This window comes from Hippichthys cyanospilos, chromosome 7, assembly GCF_059441005.1.
Source record: "Hippichthys cyanospilos isolate Australia breed blue-spotted pipefish chromosome 7, RoL_Hcya_1.0, whole genome shotgun sequence".
Classification (NCBI taxonomy): Eukaryota; Metazoa; Chordata; class Actinopteri; order Syngnathiformes; family Syngnathidae; genus Hippichthys; species Hippichthys cyanospilos.
Genome location: NC_142375.1, coordinates 16,420,129 through 16,441,802, shown reverse-complemented (window position 1 = coordinate 16,441,802; position 21,674 = coordinate 16,420,129). Strand labels below are relative to the sequence as shown.

At 35.7% G+C, this 21,674-nt stretch overlaps 5 protein-coding genes across 6 annotated transcripts; all 5 read left to right on the top strand.

Annotated features, from left to right (window-relative positions):
- Positions 1 to 947: 947 nt before the first annotated feature.
- On the top strand, positions 948 to 3,541 carry LOC148421290 (uncharacterized). The gene is made up of 5 exons (XM_088420311.1): positions 948 to 1,095; positions 1,922 to 2,071; positions 2,846 to 2,941; positions 3,027 to 3,061; positions 3,138 to 3,541. The coding sequence occupies exons 1-5, from the start codon at positions 1,056 to 1,058 to the stop codon at positions 3,192 to 3,194; spliced, it is 378 nt and encodes a 125-aa protein (XP_088276437.1). The 5' UTR covers positions 948 to 1,055; the 3' UTR covers positions 3,195 to 3,541.
- Positions 3,542 to 5,014: 1,473 nt separating this feature from the next.
- Positions 5,015 to 9,166, top strand: LOC148421289 (uncharacterized). The gene is made up of 5 exons (XM_088419809.1): positions 5,015 to 5,134; positions 5,207 to 5,527; positions 5,611 to 5,718; positions 6,934 to 7,028; positions 8,191 to 9,166. The coding sequence occupies exons 1-5, from the start codon at positions 5,017 to 5,019 to the stop codon at positions 8,470 to 8,472; spliced, it is 924 nt and encodes a 307-aa protein (XP_088275935.1). The 5' UTR covers positions 5,015 to 5,016; the 3' UTR covers positions 8,473 to 9,166.
- An 808-nt stretch (positions 9,167 to 9,974) lies between these two features.
- LOC148421288 (uncharacterized) lies at positions 9,975 to 14,082 on the top strand. Its single transcript, XM_088420123.1, has 4 exons — positions 9,975 to 10,574; positions 11,701 to 11,748; positions 12,040 to 12,164; positions 13,212 to 14,082. Exons 1-4 carry the CDS (start codon positions 10,559 to 10,561, stop codon positions 13,434 to 13,436), a joined length of 414 nt encoding a protein of 137 aa, XP_088276249.1. The 5' UTR covers positions 9,975 to 10,558; the 3' UTR covers positions 13,437 to 14,082.
- Positions 14,083 to 14,439: 357 nt separating this feature from the next.
- LOC148421287 (CMRF35-like molecule 1) lies at positions 14,440 to 18,096 on the top strand. Its single transcript, XM_088420004.1, has 5 exons — positions 14,440 to 14,755; positions 14,854 to 15,171; positions 16,817 to 16,900; positions 16,999 to 17,103; positions 17,726 to 18,096. The coding sequence occupies exons 1-5, from the start codon at positions 14,716 to 14,718 to the stop codon at positions 17,980 to 17,982; spliced, it is 804 nt and encodes a 267-aa protein (XP_088276130.1). The 5' UTR covers positions 14,440 to 14,715; the 3' UTR covers positions 17,983 to 18,096.
- Positions 18,097 to 18,265: 169 nt separating this feature from the next.
- On the top strand, positions 18,266 to 20,794 carry LOC148421286 (CMRF35-like molecule 8). Of its 2 annotated transcripts, none has more exons than XM_088420201.1 (7): positions 18,266 to 18,384; positions 18,488 to 18,550; positions 18,935 to 19,235; positions 19,560 to 19,685; positions 19,775 to 19,867; positions 20,298 to 20,341; positions 20,422 to 20,794. In XM_088420201.1, exons 2-7 carry the CDS (start codon positions 18,524 to 18,526, stop codon positions 20,614 to 20,616), a joined length of 786 nt encoding a protein of 261 aa, XP_088276327.1. In that variant the 5' UTR covers positions 18,266 to 18,384; positions 18,488 to 18,523; the 3' UTR covers positions 20,617 to 20,794. The 2 variants fall into 2 exon arrangements, with proteins under 2 accessions (XP_088276327.1, XP_088276326.1); XM_088420200.1 differs by having other exon boundaries at positions 18,354 to 18,384; positions 18,960 to 19,235.
- The last annotated feature ends 880 nt before the right edge of the window (positions 20,795 to 21,674 follow it).

The following is a 21,674-nucleotide window of genomic DNA, read 5'->3' as shown; positions in this document are numbered from 1 at the left end:
CCCCCCCCCCCCCAAAAAAAACAACAACCCCAAAACAATTGCTTTCGAAGATGTTTTTTTTTTTTTTTTTTAACATTGGTTAAATTAGGTACTTAATGGAAAGCATATTAGACAAAACAAATGTAGGAAATGTAAAATGTAAAACTGTTTTGACATATGTAATTGTGTACTTTGAAATGTTTAGCCATTTTACCCTAGAATATATACTATGTACTCCAAATCAGTCCATGTTGTTCAACGTCGTTCAGTACATTATATGCCGGTATTTACTGTATGTATGCTTATGAAGTAGATAAAATATGCCCGACAATCTTTTATACAAGCTCTTACTTGGTTTAGACGTAATTTTATATATAAAAATAGATTTTTACAACTCTTTTTGACTACAACCATTGATTCCCCTTTTCAGTTCTATTTCATAGTTGTTCCATACAATTGACACATTGAACGGATACATACTGTGCTTTACCTGTGAATTGTCTTGTGACTAGCAAAAATTACACATATATATACTGCAGACAAGCCTCACTGCACTAAAAACTGCAGGGGTTAAATGCTGAAATGAAAAGTTGCTGCTTATAGCACGAAAAACACGGTAGTCAACAATGTGAAGCACAGGTAGGTGCGTTATTAACCAAATTAAACACTTGTTTTTATTGTACACCATTGATGTAATAAGTCACTTTAAATGGATAGTCACAAGGAACGTGTACATAACATTGTTTTCCAAGAATAACTTCAGATTCCCGTGACACAGTCAGCAGACGGCTGTTTCAAGCCTCCGAGCCGCTTGTGCTGGAGATGCACCAAGGCCCGCATCTTTCTGCAAACACTCATGTCCAGGCTGGAAGCTTGTCATAGGCAGACTGAGCAACAGATAAGGGAGGGGAAGAGGCAATCGGAAGGCTCCGGTTTTATATCAAACTCCACTTCATGCAAAACACAATGGCATCTTTGTAGCTTGTGAGGCACTCAAGTTTTATGGTCATAAACAGGAGACCAATGTGAGGGTTCTTTGATTGCATCGTTCTTTCACCATTTTTCTTTGATAAAGGATGGATTTTCTTCATGTTGTCGTGTTTTGCTGTTTCTCAGGTGAGTTCTGTATTTCGACTCTTCATCACAAAAAAAAAACATTGCTTTTGCTTGTACTGTGAGGTCATTCAATATTGTAGACTGTTTTGGAGTCATTGCGCTTCAGATTTTTTAAAAATGTTTTTTGGAGTCAACTGTAAAATTGAATCAGTTTAACTTCATCACTCAGGAGTGCTAGCACACAATTAAATCCAGTGAAAAAGAATGTAAATTACTTTGGTCTAGGATATTAGAGCTTGGTCAAAGCAGTTCTTTGGTACTTTGAGATTTTCACTTTATAACAGTAATTAAGCATGTGCAGATTTAATTTCTAACTCTTACATATAATATTTAGATCACTGAAAGCCACGCTGACCAAATGAAAGCAGTTCATACTCAATTTGTACTGTATTAGAGCCAACAGCGAACCAAACACAACATTCTTTTTTTCTTCAAGGGATTGTTGTCATTTGTCATTAAAAGAGACATTATGTCTGTTTATTGAATGGTTATAAAAATACAAAAGGCGTAATGCACTTTATTGAAAAAGCAGAGGCGGAAAAAATAGTCTTTATGTGCATATGATTTGTCTGTTTTGTTATTGTTTGAACTTCATCAAGTTAGGTGGATACTCGGAATACCCCAAAATAAATTTATCCAAAATTCAGTGCATTGTACAATAGTTTAATATGCTATAATTATTTATTCCAAAGTCTAATTCTACTTACGAGATGATATGACTGGTCATATAATGTATGGGAATGTGAAAAAGCCCCTTGGCTTGTTTTTTTCCTTTAAAGCCTGTAATACATTAATCACACAGTGAAAGCATATATTGTTGTCTTAGTGTCAGCATTTCCTCCCGGAGCTCCCCCCTCAACAAGCCTGCAGACCATAACAAAAAGCATTCCATCCAGCACCGTGACATTGCCTACAGCATCAGCGGTGCCCACCACGGAGGAGCAGGCCCACCCGAGATCGCCAAGCAAACTCTCAGGTTCCAATAATAGGTTTCTCTAACAATGCTGTACATGTCAAATCGGTCAGATGGTAACAATGATACTTTTTATGCTTAACGAAGGAACATGTTTAAAATATGTTTCCGTCAACAATAGTGTATAATCTCAACAGTATATTAAGAGGACCGCAATAGAAAAGAGACATTGGTGGGTGTTGATGTTTGATCATTTTTTTAAATATACTGTACTGTTTGACACCAGTCTATGAACTCAGTATGATTTATGGAAAACTAAAGGAATAGATTAAGGGACTAATGGTCCCATGTAAACAAAAAACTAATTTTCCCACTCGTTTATGCATAGTCGAAATAAGCTTGTTGGCCAGCTGCAAAGCAGCTGAATATATAAAAAAAATATGTATAGCTGAATAAGCAGACAAAAATTGATACATTTGGCTGCAGTTCCCGAAGAAGTCATTTAACAGTATCGTGTCTCTCACTGGTAACTGAAGAAGACCAAAATGATTGCTAAAATAAGATCCAGTGCAGCAATAAAAATTTTGAGAATTAATTTTAGCTGCCCTGTGATACATCCATTCCATGACTGTATCTGCTTGGAAACAAATTTGCAGAGAAAGCATGATAATATAATGCCACATTATCAATAGATAATTAATGATGATCCTTTTTTTTTAACTTTTCTGAACTACAGCAGTTTGTCAATTTTTGGTTTGAAGAGGGCCAGCAGGAGGGGCAGCATGAAGAAACAGCTCAGGTTCATTTCCAACTCACCGACCTTTGTGATTGTTACAGATACCACTATGGTCATCATTGTGTCTGTTAGCTTGGCCCTTCTGGTTTGTGGCATCATCCCGCTGATGTTCTATGGAAACTGGAGAAGTAGCGCAGGTGAGACGCATACACAAATTGAACTCAGGGCTCGTCAATGAATGGCATCCCGTCCTTACTCAGCTGTGCCCCTTGATTCTTTCAGGAGCTCAGAACAGACAAGGCACAAACAAAGGGGATGTGAGTGTGACTAAAGCAAATAATTCGCTGAGGTTTACACAGTAATTTTATAATGATGTCTCTTACTTGTGAACAGGCTGAGGGAAATCAACCCATAATGCTGCACCGCATTCACTCCTGTGGTGGCTCATAGACCAATGAGCACAATCACTTCTTTGGCACATCCTCAACTCAGCCAGCCACATCTGGAAAACCTTGACTGGATGGAATTTTGTTTGTCTTTCCTAAGCACTGACTATGATGATGAGATGGCTATGCTAATTTGTGATCAAGACTCCTTGTTTAGACATTAACTAGAAATTATTCTGAAATGTATATCAACTGCAGAGAAATTAATTTATCCCAAATACATCATTTTAAATTTTTCCAAGAATCCAGGAATTCAGTCCCAGCTACTTAAGCGAATTTAATATTTTTTTCCAAGTGGTTGGCTAATGTCTTTATTACCTAAAAAGTCTGTATGGCAATCAATTACTTTAGTACACCACTCAAATATTACCAGTAATTTTTAGACCCTTCTTTCATCAAAACACTTGAAAAATGTGGGATATATATATATATATATATATATATATATATATATATATATATATATATATATATATATATATATATATATATATATATATGCAAATGAAAATAAATAACAATATACCTTTACCCTAGTTGTGTTTGTTTGTTTTTTGAGGACCTCAGGAATTCTGAAAACATTGGCACTTATTTTGTTGTGCACTAAAAATGTATGTCAGCAGAAAAAAACAAATCACACAGGCAAAATCACACATTCCAGCAAAATGACAAATTGGTCAATCAATCATACAATTAATTAATCAAATTTTATTTCTATATCCCTGAATCACCAAAGGCTCAAAGGGCTTCGCAGTTGGAAAGAGGTCATGTCGAAGTCAAAGGCAACAATTAATCATGGCTTAATCGCGGCTGAGTTTGGTCATGTGATGTTCAGAAGCTAACCATGATTGGCCTTATCTGATGACCTGATCCCTGAGCAACTGTGATGTCATTTTCTGTATGCAGCAAGCAACAAATTGGGCACCCTCATAAATGGAGGAAAACAAGGTGGATTTTGCGTCTTAATTTATTAGAGGTGCCCCCCCCCCCCCTAATTGATAAGTATAAGTATAAGTATAAGTATAAGTATAAGTATAAGTATAAGTATAAGTATAAGTATAAGTATAAGTATAAGTATAAGTATAAGTATAAGTATAGTTCAATTCAGAATTAGTATAAAATGTCTTCAAATCAATCTATTAAAAAAAAAAATTCACTTGCCTTAGTACACTATGCTATTATTTTGAAGTTAGCCATCACACCTGTGATGGCGTAGCGCTTAGCACACAACTTAGTTCATTGCCAACACCTCCATTAAAAGCAAAGCATTTAATTGTTGATTGAGAATGCCAAGAAACACCTAGTCGATTAAGCTTTTACTAGAGTCTGTCAGGCTGACTGCACCATCAAACATGGGCCAGTCGAGGGCACCATAAACTTGAAAAAGTTCATGCTCTCGGCTGCATGCCACAGTGCACAGTGCTGCATCTCATGATAATGGTCTTCATAGAGATCGTCGAAAAGTGCAGAAACATGAATATTGATGTCTCCGCCTTATCACATGGCAATAGCAACGTTAACGTAATCTCCATCCTTTTGCAGCAATGTAAAACTCAACCAATTTTATTATTTCTTCCAAAGAGCAGTTAAAATACAGCAAAATGTGCAATTTTGCACATAAGATCTAATCATTAGATATTATCTATCTTATCTTGCAGATAAGATCTGATCCAGCTCATCATATTTCTATGCCAAAGCTTTCATGCTTTAATTATGGTATATAATTTGTTTTCATCTAGTTACTCAGCAGATGGTTGACATCCTGACCGGAAATGTAGTAGCAAGTGAAAGCAACCTGTCACACTGCAACCAATGCCATTTTTTTCATGTGTGTTTGTGTGTGTGTGTTTGTAACTTGGTGTTTGATTTCACTTGCACACACATCCTGCGAGGCCTTCTCACACAGAATGTGGCATGTACACATCTGTTTAATTGTTCTTTCCTGTAAGTGTGTTTTGGTTTAAAAACTCCTTTTACCAAAAAGGAGTAAACATTTAGAAACATTTTTTGAGACAGGTGTCTTGGCTGATGGGATGGCTATCCAAGTGGAAGGTTTTGAGGGGGAAGAAGTCTCCTTTCTGTGTTCCCACCAATATGCCGCTTGGCGGGATAAATATTTCTGCAAGGATCCATGTAAGACAAAGACCCATGTGCTCGCTCGAGTGAAATCTGCTAAAAAAGCCTCAACAGGTAAGATATGTTTAGAAGACAGAGGAAACGGGGTCTTCTGGGTAACCTTCAAGCAACTCCAGCTGTCGGACTCTGGGACTTACTGGTGTGCAGTGGACAGACCAGGTTTTGATACATTCATTCAAGTGCTACTTCATGTCAAAAAAGGTCTAATAATCTATTTGTTATAAGCTCTAATTTCTTCAATATATCTAATTATTCATTTTCACGTTGTAAAATTATCCATACAGCTGTTGTGGTCCCCACAGCACTTGCGCCTTTCAGTTCTACAACGCTGGGATCCTGGACCATTTCAATCTCCACACAATCTACCGCAATCAATGCAAACAGGACAACGGGTATGTTTTCACATAAATACAATTCACAGGCAAGTAAATTTCTCATGTACCTTATTGGACAGCCAGTTATGCACATGTGTTACGTACAGTAGAATAATGTCATGAAATCTCATCGAGATGTTGCAACATCTTTGCCTTAAAAGGGCTGAAGGGGAAGTCAAATGAAAAAAATCTTTACGATCTAGTATGCGACCCACTATTGTAAACACAGTCTTCTGATGATAGTAACATTTGCGGTATATGAATTAACCAGAAAGGAACTTCAGACTTTTCTTCATCTTTAACAAAGATAGACTAAAAAAAGTGTAGTGCAAGTGAGTTTAGTTTCTGATGCAATTCTCTCATATGTGTTTCACTGACATATCGCTTCATGTGTCTTCCTGTTTCCTCGGCATCGGGCTGAAACCTTGCACCTCCAAAATAGTCACTTTGATCATCTCTCTACATCTTCTTTCAAGTATGAATATTAAGGGTGATAATCTTTGCATGACTTTTGATTTGTTTCTATTTGGATTTTTAGGTCTTCAAGTTGATTCAGAAAATGAGTTATAATACAAAATTATTCAATGGAAATTAATTTTGCTTCAATGAATAGATGTGCAAAGAACGTTCTCGATCTATTCCAGCCTTCTTTGCAAGACAGAATGACAAAAGGAGAAATTAAAGTGTCACTTACAAAAAAAAAAAGATTACGTTTTGAAATTGGGCCGCTCGGTTGATCGACCCGGGTTCAAATCCACCTCTCTCCGACCTTCCTGTTTGGAGTTTGCATGCTCTCCCCAAGCCCGTATGGGTTCTCTCTGGGTACTCCGGCTTCCTCCCAAACTCCAAAAACATGCGGATGGGAGATTTGAATTGCATCATCACCTTAAAGGTCAAGCATGTTTTCTAAGTGCCATTGTTAGTCCAAACACGACATTCAGATTAATCTTGATTCTGTGGACAAAAAATCCACCTGCCATGGACCCAATATATGATCACTTGATACCATGTGAAAAAATGGCTGCCCCTTTAAGGTGGACAAAAACAGGTGGACTTTGCTTCAGAATACAGTGTTTAGACTAGTGGGGCTGCATGGAATTTATTATTCAAAGGAAACATTTTGGTTTGACTCCTCCTTTAAACTAGTAATGGAAGTAAAGATAAGGCCCAGGAATTATGTTGATATATTGGGCAAAGTTATAACTGTCAACCCATGTTTCTCTTTTGATTTAGGTACTCTTTGGTATATTATTGCTGGTGCTGTGCTCTTGGTCATAGTGGTGGGTATAAGTTTCAGGAAGTGCATAACAAATCGGAAACCAGAACAGGTTAGTTGCAAATGTGCTAACTTTGTGGATGACATGCATACACGAAAGCAACTCTTCAATGTTTTCAGTAAATTGTTCATACAAAATATCAAGCCACATGTAAACATGAGCGTCTCTAAATATTTGAAAACAATTCCAAGGTGTTCTTCAAGTTGACCCCTTAATAGTACCATAACATTTCAAACTGGGCTACAAAGAAGAGAAGAAGCTGAGGATAATGTTGAAAATTGATCATTCATGAGAACAACAGTGTGGACAATTTATTTGTTATTTTTCATATTTTTATTTTTTTATTTTTTATTTATTTATTCATTTTTTGGAGTAATTGGATGTTGAAGATTTTAGCTCATGATGCCAAGAGATTGAAAAACCTAATTAAAGAAATCAATTAAGATGGGTATTTCTTTATCATATTTGGTCATTTATCATATGTATATATATATATATATATATATATATATATATATATATATATATATATATATATATATATATATATATATATATATATATATATATATATATATATATCAGCATTTGAATGTCACCGAAATTTTCTAAGAAAAATCCTAAACCTTTTTTATCCGTTTTGGCAGCTCGAAAAGCTTGATCAACAATAATTAACTGGCTTCAGACATTTATTTGCTTTACCACAGTTGGCCCAAATTACTTTCTGCTGAGACTAGTATCAAATTTTGCCTGCAACCTTTAGTTTTTGCCATCGAAGAATGAAAAGTGGTGTTTGCTTTTAGATAAAACATTGGCCATCTTATCTGTCGCACATTTACGATGGGGTTTTCTTGAGTTTAGTTTAGCAAATAACTTTGCTACAATAGCACTTTGTTTTTATTGTTAGCTGGATGCTTTGTATTTATGTGATAGGCGAAGCTTGAGCTACTTCTGTGGTAAGCAAGCTCCTGCTTTACAAAGAATACATATTACTCTACCTTTTCAAGGTGCTCGCGGGGCCTTTTTTAGAGTTTACCTAATAGGAAAAGTGTTGTTACTATGCCAAATGTTTATGAAAACATTTAAAATTAACAGCATGTTTTCAACAGCTATAGCAAATGATCTTGATAGGTTTAAGGTATATAGATGAGATAATATTAATGAAGAAAAAACAACTTCATAACAACAACATCTCACCCCTAATGTCAAACAGGATGAAGATTACGTTAACGTTGACAAGGAACTCCGGTCCATTACAAGACTAAACCAGAGGTTCTCTCATGATCACCAATCAAAAGTGGATTCAACTGCAGCCCTGTGTCACCAAACTCATCCTATCTATGAAAATATCAACGTCAGAAATACTTTTCCATTGTCTACCATGTCAACGATGTATGTTCAACAGAGATCAATCACAAAGTTATCACATCAAAATGAAGGCACTGATGGTTTTTCAAGAAAACACCAACAAAATCATACCTACGAAGTGGTATGACTGCCATGACTGCATAATCAATATAAAATTAGTCTGGTGTTGACATATCAGAAAGTAAGTCAAACCCGGAAAATATACTTATGGACAGGTTGTCTAACTCCATAAACTTTAGCCTAAATTTTGTATGACATTTTCCTCATAACACAACAAATAGACATGTCAAGATTCTTTCATCCAAGCACACTTTTGACAATACTAAACAGGCATTAAGAAAACTGAAACAGAATACTTTCACTTCTGCTTGTCTACATTGCAGTTGCCTCATTGCAGTTAATTACCTTTAAAACGAGAAAAATCTGCAGTTTCCCTGGTATGCAGTCAGGCAAAGGTGGGAATTAGTCACGAGTGCCATTCATTACAGTCTTCCTTCAAGTCTGCAGCAAGTCATTCACTGTAGAATAAATCAAGTCAGTTGATCAAATGATCAACTGTCTGTCACAACCTGTTGGCTATTATCATCTCTTTTGCAAACTCTGTACTTGCATTAGTTAATGGTACTAAAAATGTTAAAAGGTCAAAAAGAGTATCTGTACGTATTGTACCAAATTGTCTGCTCAATTCAACCACTACCTGAGCTAAAAAGCGAAGTCACTGTAAATTTCATGTCTTTAAGAGTGGGAGTGACTGATGAAGTTAAATATTCTTGTAGTTGTATCTCATATATTGCGCATGTGGATGTGTGTGTGTGTGTGTGTGTGTGTGTGTATATATATATATATATATATATATATATATATATATATATATATATATATATATATATATATATATATATATATATATATATATATATATATATATATATATATATATATATATATATATATATATATATATATATATATATATATATATATATATATATATATATGTATAATAGGGGATTAATAGGGGATGTTATTGTGTATTTGTGATGTTCTGTATGATGCCCTTTGTGACTGGTGATTCAAAGCTACACACACACACACACACACAAATAAATTGACTAATCCCAGCAACTTAAAGTATTTTTTTTTACTCAACTAGTATTATTGTTATGATGAAGGTGATTATTATTATAGTTATTAATGTTGAATGCATCAGTGTTTTTTTTTTCTGTCTGAGTACAAATGTTCCACTGCATTTGTACCATACGTCTCGTTCTCCTTTAGCAGGTAGCGGAAACTCGTGTTGAATCATGCAATGACAGTGAAACTGAATCATTGAATACAATTCTTTAACAATGGTATGTTGGTTTTAGAGGCTTTATGAAGTGATGGCAATAACTCGAGATAAAAGAGTCACAAGATAGTCGAAACACAACTACCGCTCTGAGGAAAAACCTATGAATAAATCTATCTATCTATCTATCTATCTATCTATCTATCTATCTATCTATCTATCTATCTATCTATCTATCTATCTATCTATCTATCTATCTATCTATCTATCTATCTATCTATCTATCTATCTATCTATCTATCTATCTATCTATCTATCTACCTACCCATCCATCCATCCATCCATCCATCCATCCATCCATCTATCCATCAAACCACCCACCTACCCCTACCTACCTAATCTATCTATCTAATCTATCTACATAATCTAACTAATCTGTCTATTCAATCTGTCTATCTAATCTATCAATCTGATCTAGCTACCTAATCTACGTATCTATTTTAATGTATCTCTCTAATCTATCTAGGGTTAGCTAGCTACGCTAACCAGCTATTAATTATCATCGATGGTAGCTCGATGATAATTACTTTGTGAGGTGGCCTCTTTACTGTGTGTAATAGTCTACAGGAAGGTTGTTGCTGGGTGCACACTGAATATAGAAACAAAGTTTTCGTTCGGTAAGAAATGGCACACTGCCTGAACGAATCATTTTTAGTGTGCAAAGAGCAAAACTTTGTGAGTCCATCAAGAATACTTTATTTCATTTTTAGGTGGTGAGCATTAGATGTGAACAAGGTGGCTCCTGAAAGAGGAAGCGGGGGTAGCACATGGACATATAGGGACATGCTTCCTCAGTCCTGCATAAGAGAACCTTGGTACACTCACGAGAAGCCTGAAAGTGATGGGAACATTTTAAATAATCATAATGCAACATCTTCAAGGTAGGCTGCCTGTTCTTATTTTAAAGTACTGTACAATGCATAGGTTTACATTGTTTATCATAACACAATAATCCAACATTTATACTATTCCTTTTGGATGGGAATGTGAGATTATTGACATTAGAGGTAACTATCCAAAAGGTCATATTCTTCAAAAATATCGATGAACAAGCCCTCTCATTGCCTGGAATGAGATTAATGAATGAAAGAACATAATAATTGCGTCCAACAAGGAAGGTGATCTCTTTTCAACAACATCAATGGAGGCTTTTTTTGTTTTGTTTTGTCAGAAGTGGTCATAGGTTCAGAAACTTGCAGTTACTGTTAACGCAAGAATGAGTTGGGCTGTCTTACCCATGGGCCGAACTATATGGTGGTCATGGCCAATCTCAAGCCACCCACAGCAGACCTTAGGAAAAATTTGCAAAAGGTATGATAAAGAATGATGCAAGCATAGATGGTCACTCTTCACTGAGTGTCATGTTATCTTGTTGAAAATTTTTTGGCTCCACCCCTGGTCTCATCCATTTGGTGAACTTTGGCAAATTCTAAGCGCACCAAAGGTCATGAAAAATTTCACCTTCAATTTGATTATATGGAACCAAATTACTACGATTGGCTCTTAATTTCAAGTCAAAGGGAAATAGGAGTAAAAACTAAAATTAACACAGAAAATCGAAAGGGCAAACAGAAGAAAGGTAAATTCGTTTGAAATCAGTGTTGCCTGGCCGTGAGTGAGGCTCCCACACCATGTGTCACGTGCATTGAATATTTTCTTTTGCGATTACCTTCCTGAATTTATTATTCCGGTAGTTACAGCTAAATGGTCCAGTACTGTATATGTAAATAAAATAAGTCCATGAATGTGTAAGACAACTTCAAAATGATCAAATATTTTGTCAAAGAATATTTTATATTCAATGACAATACCATTGGCCATTTTCAGTAGTAAAAAAAAATGTCTACAGTAGACAGTAAGTACAACTTGAGGGTTGGTTATTTTGAAATCACACACATATGGCAGTGATCTGTCCGAGTATGTGCCGCTTAACTCCAGGACCAAACATGTCTGTATATAGTGCTCATTTATTCCAACATTTAATATTTGCAATGATTTTTTTTCTAGGAAATGGAACACTGGCAACTCCCAGAAATGTTATTGAGGACTTTAAGTGTAAGTAAGACACAAAATAAAGCTCGTGTTATTGTTACAGTAAATTAAATATCTTTGAGGTATGCATTGCATGTAAATGTGTTCAAAAGATGAGTCTTCACTGACAAGGGAATAATTAGATTTTTGTTTATTGTTACTTTTCCATGTATTATTTACCTTGTTTGGAATCAAGAAAGTTGAAATATACTACAAGACATATGAGTTCTAATGACAAGAGTCCAATTTTCTAGGCTGAAATCTACTCCATGTATGAATTACTCCAGGCTAAACATGAGTTGTTCTGTCTTGCAGACCCTAACCCAATGCTTTTTGTGGCTGCCGTGATAGGTACAGTTGCAATAAGTGTGTGTCTTTACACACTTATTTTGCTAGCAACTATGAAATCCCAGCGTGTGATCCCACAACAGAATAGAGAGGTTTGTTCATGATGAAACACACATCACATGGAATTATCTTCAATTGAATGATTTGCAATTTCTTTCTGACCTGCCCAACTGTTTTTTAATTTGATTTTGAACATTGCCCCATTTTCAATGGATTTTGCCAGCCATATTGTTATGCCCTGATTTAATGTCAGTTGCTTCTTTTTTTTTTTAAGTCCAGCAAGCCATTTGTGTGGGCATTGCTTTTATCATTCACACAGTTGGTATCAGGATTTATACTATACACCAATTATAAAGGAAGGAATGTTTATTCTCACACGAAATACTTCCTGTTTCTGTGTTGATGAATTATAGGAAATCAGAAAAAAGTCAGAAAAAAAACGAAATATCTCAAAAAATATCTATAGAAACAAATGCTCATGCAGTTGATTGGAGATGCTGTCAGTGACCACTCACACAGTAGGACATTGCTTCTCAAAGAGTTGGGAGGGCCTCACTGGGGGGGGGGGGGGGGGGGGTGTGTGGGGTGATAACTCGGGGTGTAGTTCCAATAAAATAAGAATTTCATCTTTTATTTATTATGTTTCTTTTTTTAATTTCAGGCACTTTGATGCACTTTTTTGTTTTAGATGAAAAGTTGTCACCCGTATAAACATTGTAAAAATAATGAAGAGTCGATATGTTTTGCTTATTCCTCTTGTTATTGTTAAAAACAATACAGATTTAGGTATAGGTATACAATTTTTATAGAAAAGGTCAATAGAAATACTAATTCAATGCACCAAAACCAATGACCATTGACGGAACACCGGGGCCAAAAAAAAAGATTGGATCATGCTGAGTGTATTGAGCAGATTAAAACTGTTGAACTTGTAACCCATGCTTGCATTTAGCATTGGCAAAAAAACAACACCATTCACCAGAGTTAAGTTTATTAAAATTTGTTATGAGTAGTTCCTGGTGAGAAAAAATGGCACATTTCATTTCCAGCAAACTCGTCGTCCCAGTTTTATGTTTTGAAAATCTGTTCGGTGGAAAAGATTTGATATCATTGCACTAATAAATGCGCTCATCCAACAGATGTCCTCTGACTATGAGACCATGATGCCGGCTGTTTTCAGTGAGGGTGACTGTGACAGCTCATGTCCGGAGTGTATCACTTGTTTGGATGGATCAGAAGACCGTAGAGAGGCCAGTCAAGAGTCCACAGCCTGCCTTGCCCTCAGTGAATACCTTGACTTAGATCTCAGCCAAGTTGAGACGCATGTGTATTATAACCTCCATAAAAAGAAAACCCCGAAGTAGAAACAACTAGGAATTGATGAATGCTCAGTCTCTATGTTTTAGGAAGTTTATAAGAAAATACATGTCCAAATTCAGCTCTCGAGTCACGGATTTTTTCTTGTGGACTTAAACGGATGGTTTCAATAATAACATAATGACCATTTTATTTATATTTTGTTTGTAGTTTTGTTTGTTTGAATGTCTTACACTCTATACAGTCCATTTGACTTCTGCGATAGAAAATGTATACCAAGGGTCAACGCTGTAACGCACATAGCCTCCAGGTAGCTCCCAAAAAAGACATGGGCAGCCCAAAGGCCTATTCTAAAACGATCTCCCTAGTTGATGAGACACAGTGATTTTCTAGGAATGTTGTCACTGGCAGAAACTAAAATTAAATGTTACCTATTGATGATCTTCACCTGGGATGGGAGGTCAAGTTTAGTAGCAGAAGGAAAAGCATGCGAGAGGTGATGAATGGTATTTTTTTTCTTTAAAAATGTCCCAACGACACTTTTGATGAAGGTAGAGTGATATTTGTTCTTTGCATGAATGAGCTCGATTACCACATTACCACATTACTCGAGTTTAACCTACCACATAAATGCAAAGCATCCAGCTGTGGCTGCAGCCACAGCTAATGAGCGCAACAAAGCGCGAGTGTGACTGGGACAGTATGGTCAATGATTTTTTTGAATAATATTTTCTCATGATTTGGCAATAGACAAAAGAAAGCAGCATTGATCCTCATGATGATTGAAACTAAGCATTGCAAAAAACATTTGCGATTACTAGTCTCATAAATAGTTACAAATGCATTTGATAATGTAAATAAATGACTAAAGTAAAGACACTTTTTTGTTGCTGTATAGCTATCCTCTGTTCTTGGTTGGTTGAGTTCTTTCCAGAATTTTTTTGGTGAGCTTAAAATGAGATACATTCAGCCATTAATTGCATCTTACTTAATTAATGTAATTATTCTTCACTTTCTTGAGAAGCCTTTTCAAGCCTTGCTGGGTTGACTCGGACACGAGGGCCACCCATCAAGAAGTTATTGGTGTAATACCAGCACACCCACAGATAAACACTCACAGTGACGGTACAGTTTAACAGCCATAAAATATTGTGCGTTAAAACGCTCCGATAGGGCTTTCTCATGCCCCTGGGGTTTTTGGAGGCAGATGTTAACAGAGGAAGTGCAGCAACAATAAAGAGGAACCAAGCAACGACAGCTAACAACGGTTTATAATAATAAAAAAAAAGGGACAAGAGAGCAAAAGTAAAACGAACCTATGAAAGCATGGACATACTTTTCCTCGTGATGGCATTTCTTATGCAAGGTAAGTAAGAGTTACCTTTATTTGTATTTCTGTACTGTTGCATTAACCCTTTGGAATACAAATCACAAAATAAGTTATTTGTTTGTTCTCTCTGTTAGGTCCAGGGGGAAAAAGTGTGTATGCTGGAGAAACTGGAGTGTCTGGAGGAGACATAACAATTACATGCTCTTATCACACATTTTATGAAGTCAAATACTTCTGCAAGAATGACTGTAAATATGATGAAGATGTCCTAATAAAAACCAAGAGAGGGAAATCACATTCAACAGGGAAATACACAATAGTTGATTCGGGAAAAAATTTCTATGTTACAATCTTTAAACTGTCAAAGAAGGATGCTGGTACCTACTGGTGTGTATGGGAAAGATATGTTCTTACGGACATATACAAGAAAGTTGTTCTCACCGTCACAGAAGGTGAGTGGATAAAGAACTTTACACTCAGGACCTCTATTTTAGATTCGCACCAAGGGGGTCTTTTTCACCTAGTACAAGGTAGAACATTTTCCCAAGATCCCTTCAAATCCTAAAAAAAACACTAAACCAACGGCAACTACAATGTGTAGCCCTAAATCCTAAACAAATGATGAACTTTCTAAAGTTTTAACCTAAATGAGATGAGCAATGAAAATGATGTTATTCTGGAGCCATTCGAAAATACTTGAGTAAGCTCTGAGGAAAAACTTGAAATTAATCCAGGAATCCAACCCGTTAAATCACATGCAGAATATATCAGTCAACCCTTAATTGCGTATTGGAATTCTACCAAAACCACCTCGTGATTTCACATGCAATTGCAACAAAACATTGTTTTGGAATGTACATGCACCTGTACATACTTCTATTCTTCTCATCTTCTTCTGTTTTATGTTCCAGTTAATTTACTCTTAATTTGAAAAGAAATATTTAATTTGCCAGCCACGCCATTAAAATTAAAAGCATTAAATTAGGTTTGTTGCTACATGTAAAAACCCTGATAATGTATCGCCATAAGCCCATTTGAGAACCACTGGTTTATACAGTGTAATGTTTTTTTTTTTTTCAGTTTTTCATAACCTTCTGTACACATAATGCCCTTCCTCGATTTTAGATGATTTCTTTTTTTAAATGTTTGTGTTATTTTCTTGTTATTTTTGTTATTGTTATTGTTATTTTTGTGTTTTTTTTGTGTGTGTTTTGGGTTTAACATCATTTTACATCTAAAATGTTTTTCAACAACAGCAAGAGAAAATATATGAATGAGTCATAATATAAGTGACTGATGCAGGAATGGCAGAACTATTTTGACAAAACACTCCATATCAGAGGTTTTCTCTTGGCCAATATACCCCCTGTGAAATGTTTTTTTTTTCCAGCCAAGTACCATCAGCATCAATGAGAGTAATCCTGTGTCCCGAATGAGTCACAGTTTAAGTGACTGATGTAGCAATGACAGAATTAATTGAAATGCCACATCATATCAGCTTATTTTTGTTGGCCAATAGTCAATGATGTATCCACTGTGAAATATTTTTCAGCCAAGTACTTTTAAAAAAGAGGGCAGTGGCATACGCGTCTGATTCAATATACTTGGAACAATATTTGTTGTGATTTCTTTGGATGTATTTTAGAAGTGAGATTTTCTAACATCATCTGTTTTATTTATCACTAGTTTGCTGAGATATAACATCACTAATGACGATGCACGGCAATATTAAACTTCCAAATATAAGCATACAATATTTTGTGAAGGCGTCACCGTAACACTTTTATTTAATTGGCCCAAAGCAAATATAGGGAGAAATAATTGATTTGCAATATTTGTTTATTGATACGATCTCCTCCTTATAACGGTATAAACTGTATTAAAAAAAAGTCATACACAAACATGTATGATCAAAGTGGAAGTGCCCACTTCACAAGTGATGTCCTCTTCATGAAAGAATTGAGTCTTGTGAATGGCTCTTCAAAATGATAAAATGTGGTAAAGTCAAAGACACGCAGAATACATCTTTTTTTTTGTTTGTTTGTGGGTCTTCTTTGTAACTGTTTCACATGTTTCTCTTCCCTTTTTTTAAAAAAGCAACAACAGTGGAGCCCAAGTCAACAACACCCGAACCTTTGCAAGTTCATCCAACTTCTGGTACTTCATCCTCTAGTAACTCCAGTAAGTTATTTGTTAGCTATCAAGCGAAATGTCACACACTTAAGAAAAGTATGGCTGGAGCAAATAATTATGATAACTGATTTTGTTTATCTTTGCAGTGACACCACTCTACATTGGAGCGATCCTTGGAGTAATCACACTAACACTGGCATTAGTCCTTCTCATATACTTCACACGGCAAAAACACAGGATTAGCTCATCTGGTATGAATAACCCACGGAAATATGATGGATGGATGGATTGATGGATGGATGGATGGCTTTATTTATTAATGGAGGGTGCAGATGACTGCAGGGAAATGCTTTATTTTTGTCATGTGAAATGTAATTGAAATAAAATAAGGATTAGCATTTTTTTTTATATATATTAGCATATATTTCTTTTTTCCCTTATTAATGGTAAAAAAGATTTTAAGTATACTTATACAATATTTAGTGATAATATCTTATTCATAGTTGGCATGGCGAGTAAGGATTGAGAAAAATGTTTTTTTTTCCTCAGTGCGGGCTTAATAAAACATAATTGAGAAGCACTGTCCTAATGACATGTGACGTCACGTCAGCACAACAGGTCTAAAGTCGTTGAGGTCGCGTCAAAAACAGTTGGAACGTGTTCAAAACCAAATTATGTGTTCGTATCATACGCACAAGGAGTAAAATTAGGTTCACAACATTGCCAAGAATAATTCAGGACATCTAAATTAGTTAACAGAGAATGTTTATTGTGAATGCATTTTGCATACTGCTTAGTCAATAATAACTTTAGAAAGAGATCACATTTGACAGTGAGTACATTTCGAAATAATGTACATGTGTTTCATCACAGGAAAGGAAAAGGAAGAAACCCTAAATTATGCAACAGTTTCAAAAGAGAAGGTCAATACATCTGGAGTTCTTCCATCATCTGCTGCTCAGAACCAGGATACCAGCAGATATAGTGACTCTCTGATTGCCTCTGACAGTCTTCACTATTCCACTGTTGCCCACAATATGAGCAGAGGCCAGATCTCCAATCAGTCTACAAACGTGACATACGCCACCATTATGCTCGCAGATGATTCAGCAGTGTACGGCAATGTCTGATGGAGATGAAAGTCAAAGTTCTGATTATTGTATTTCATGTAATGGATGAACTTTTAATCAAATAACTTGAACCAAATGTTTTATTTATCTAAATAAAAAAGTATTTTGCTTGTTATCCCCCCCACACCCCCTTCGTTTGACTTTGTTTTCATTTCTGATTCACAGCAAGACTCACATCCTTTTTAAAAAAAATATGCAAATGTTTTAAGTCAGGGGCTTAAAAGAGAGACCGTTACATGTTTTCAAACACAGTTACTGTATAACAACAGAGAATATTATAATTAGAATAAGTAGTGGGCCATACTGTATGACAGAATGTATTGATTGGAATAACAAACGATATCAACCAAATTATAAAAAGAATGGCAATAGTTTTGAAAGGTTCCATTTACATCATGACAGGTAATATGTTTTTATTTTATTGTTAATTAATGAAGATGGTTTTGTGTTTTGTGTGATGCTTTTAATGTCACCATTAAATATGCTGCAAATATGTTTTTTTTAGCGACAGTGCTTTCATTGACAGTGACAGGAGGCAAATATGGTTCTCAGGGTAACCGCAGTAAAAGTGAGTACAATTAAATATCCACTGTGATTTGATTCAAGACAGAACAGGAAAGACTTTTAATGAATTTAAAGACAAGATCACACCCCCTAAAAATAAAAAATAATTCAAAGAGTGTGTAGTGGGTCTCTTGACTGACTTCCTAGCAGGTGTGTTTAGTTCCTACTCGGTGATGGTGTGAAAGTGACTTTGAACAATTGTTATATATAAGTATATACGTATAAGTATATATAAGTACATGTGGTGCCTGCCTCATGTTTAATGTAAACTAAGATAAGCACCTTTTTGCGCTTCTGAATTCAAAGACAAAAGTAACTGACACAAGCCAAAATCATGTCAAAAGTCTTCTATGGTTTAGTTTGAATCTTCCATTTTCACTTCCTGTAGATGTGGATTTCTTCTTTCTTTTCAGAATTGGAAGTAATACGGAAACCTGTTGGAAAATCTGTTGGAATCCAGTGTCCCTACCCAAAAAATCATGACAAGGATGATCACTTTTTGTGCAAGGGGGAAAATCCTGACAATTGTGAGAGGATGGACAAAGCAAAATTTCTGAGATTAAATACAAGAAAAAAACAGTTTTTGGTTAACATCGGTGACCTGAGCCAAGCCGACTCTGGAACATATTGGTGTCGGTCCAATACAACCTGGAAGCAAAGTGAATATACCAAGGTGCAACTTATCATTGGTGAGTACCAGTGACATTCTAAATCATGTTGTTTAGATGTATGTAGTTGTCGTCGCAAAGCAATAGGATGACAATTTAATTGTTGGGGCCACAACTCCTTATTTGAAGAACTATGTCTTTATTATTAGCTACTTGAAATTCCAAGCTAGAAAACTTTTCACTAGAGAACTATGAAGGAAAATTGGTTTTGATTGATTGTATACATTTCCTAAACTGCAACGTATAATTCTTGATGACTGTTTGTTTGATTAAAATCAGTTATGGTGTTGTGAATGTGCCCTGTTATGTTTAGTGTATCCATGCTTTTCTGTACTTTTAATACAGATGAAAGTCCCAAAAGTAAAAATTCAAGACATCCTGCTGTGCATGTGACAGAAGCATCGGTGTTGAGACCAAAATCTACTATGTTGTCTTCACCGACAACACCATCAACACACTCTATGATCAAAGGTTATTCTATTGTTGCTACCACTGGACACACACACAGGAGCTCATACATCACACTCAGAGTCCCCTCCCATTCATCTGTTTAATTCCAGGTATCAATATGGCTGCTCTGGTGTGTCCCATATTATTGGTGTTACCTGTGATTGCATTTATAGTGTTTATTTCCAAATTCAACTGGAAACAAGGTGAGGGCAGTGTTTGGCTAACTAAAACACATTTTATTGAATCATTTGTGGATGTAGTTGAATTTTTATTGGAATTCTTTTGTTATAAAGCTATCTATCTATCTATCTATCTATCTATCTATCTATCTATCTATCTATCTATCTATCTATCTATCTATCTATCTATCTATCTATCTATCTATCTATCTATCTAGCCACCTATCTACCTATAAAATACCTATATTATTGCACTGGAAGAGTTGTGCACTGATGTTGTGCATGATACTAACTTTCAAACAGATGGAACAGTATCATGTCAGATGCATAAAAATCAGCCAATTCCGCATCACTCAGGTGCTGGAACTTCATAGCGCGTATCCCAAGCCATCATTACAGGTATTATGAAACATCAAATGTTTCAAATTCCTAATTTTGATTTGACGTGCTGCAGGAGGCTCATCATTGTTTGGGTCTCATGGTGGAACCAAGGATGAGGTTAGTGCTGTGTGTTTCTGGTTGTTTTCATCTCAGTTCTACATGTCAATTTCCACACCCACTTTTCTTGTCCACAACAGAGACATTCTGATCACCTGCGTGAGGAGATACAGATGGAGTCCCTCCCAGGACATGGCACAGTCAGCCCTCCAGCAGACCAAGTGCACTATTCCATTGTTTGTTTTCAGCATGAATCAAGCAGCATTTCGACGGTGCACGAGTCACATATTGAGTTGGAAGAAAATATTTTTTTAAGCACATGTCCTTGTATTTAGCACATCTACATCACAGTTCCTACTTCTTATGTTGTTGTTGTTTTTAATTTGACTTCCTTGTTGAGTTCTCAACCATGCCATAATATAAGCTTTACAATTGGCATGAATAAAAATAATGGAATATCGAGCAGTAATGGACATTGGAATCAAACCAGGACTACACTGTCAGTAGGTAAACCTGAAACGGAAATTTAAAATATGTAAACAGGAATAAAGTGTGCTTCAAAACTATATTAAACAATACTGAAGGATAATACACGTCCTTGGCGCTATAGCTGATGACAATTGTGTCCCATTCACATGCACTAAAAAGATATTGCTCAAGAGACCCATGAAACACATACATTAATGAAAATAATCATATCAAGGAGCAATAATAATGCTATGATAAAGATAGAATACCAATATAGACTTTTGTATCAATTCTGTCAATACCTGGATCGATCTACACACTCCACGTGTGCATTGTAATACAGAATGTGTACAGTATGAGTGCAATGTTGTTGAGCTCTGTATCATCCAAAATGTATTAAGTAAAGGCAAAAAATGAAAATTTACAGAACACCAATGAAAAAAATGTTACAAAAAAGCATGGCTTTCAAGTTTTATAATTATTCCTTCAGGGTGTAAGCAAGCTACATTCATGAGGATAGCGTTACTTCAAATTAAAATAAACAGTACTACTTAATTGTGGTCTCAAAAAAGGTGGCCTCACAAATTTACTATAGCCTACTTTAGTGTGTAAACCTTTTATCGCGATTTATAGAACATAAGAATCGTTTGCGTTCAACAAAGCAAGTCTAGATTTTGCCAAAGGGTCGATTAAATTGAGACGAGATTTACTTGTAATGTTTTTGTTTGGTGATGTCTGGTAATTTTTTGTGAAGTATGAAGTAAAATGTTATCCGTCCATCCATTTTCTAGAGCCGAAGTAAAATATGTCTTTTTTGCGCTCTCTGGCGGCAGAATATGAATTTGATCGAATGCTGAAACGTGAGCTTCCTTGACGTCTTTCCTCTCACTTGGTCAACGTCATCTTCTCCAGAGCAACAGCCACT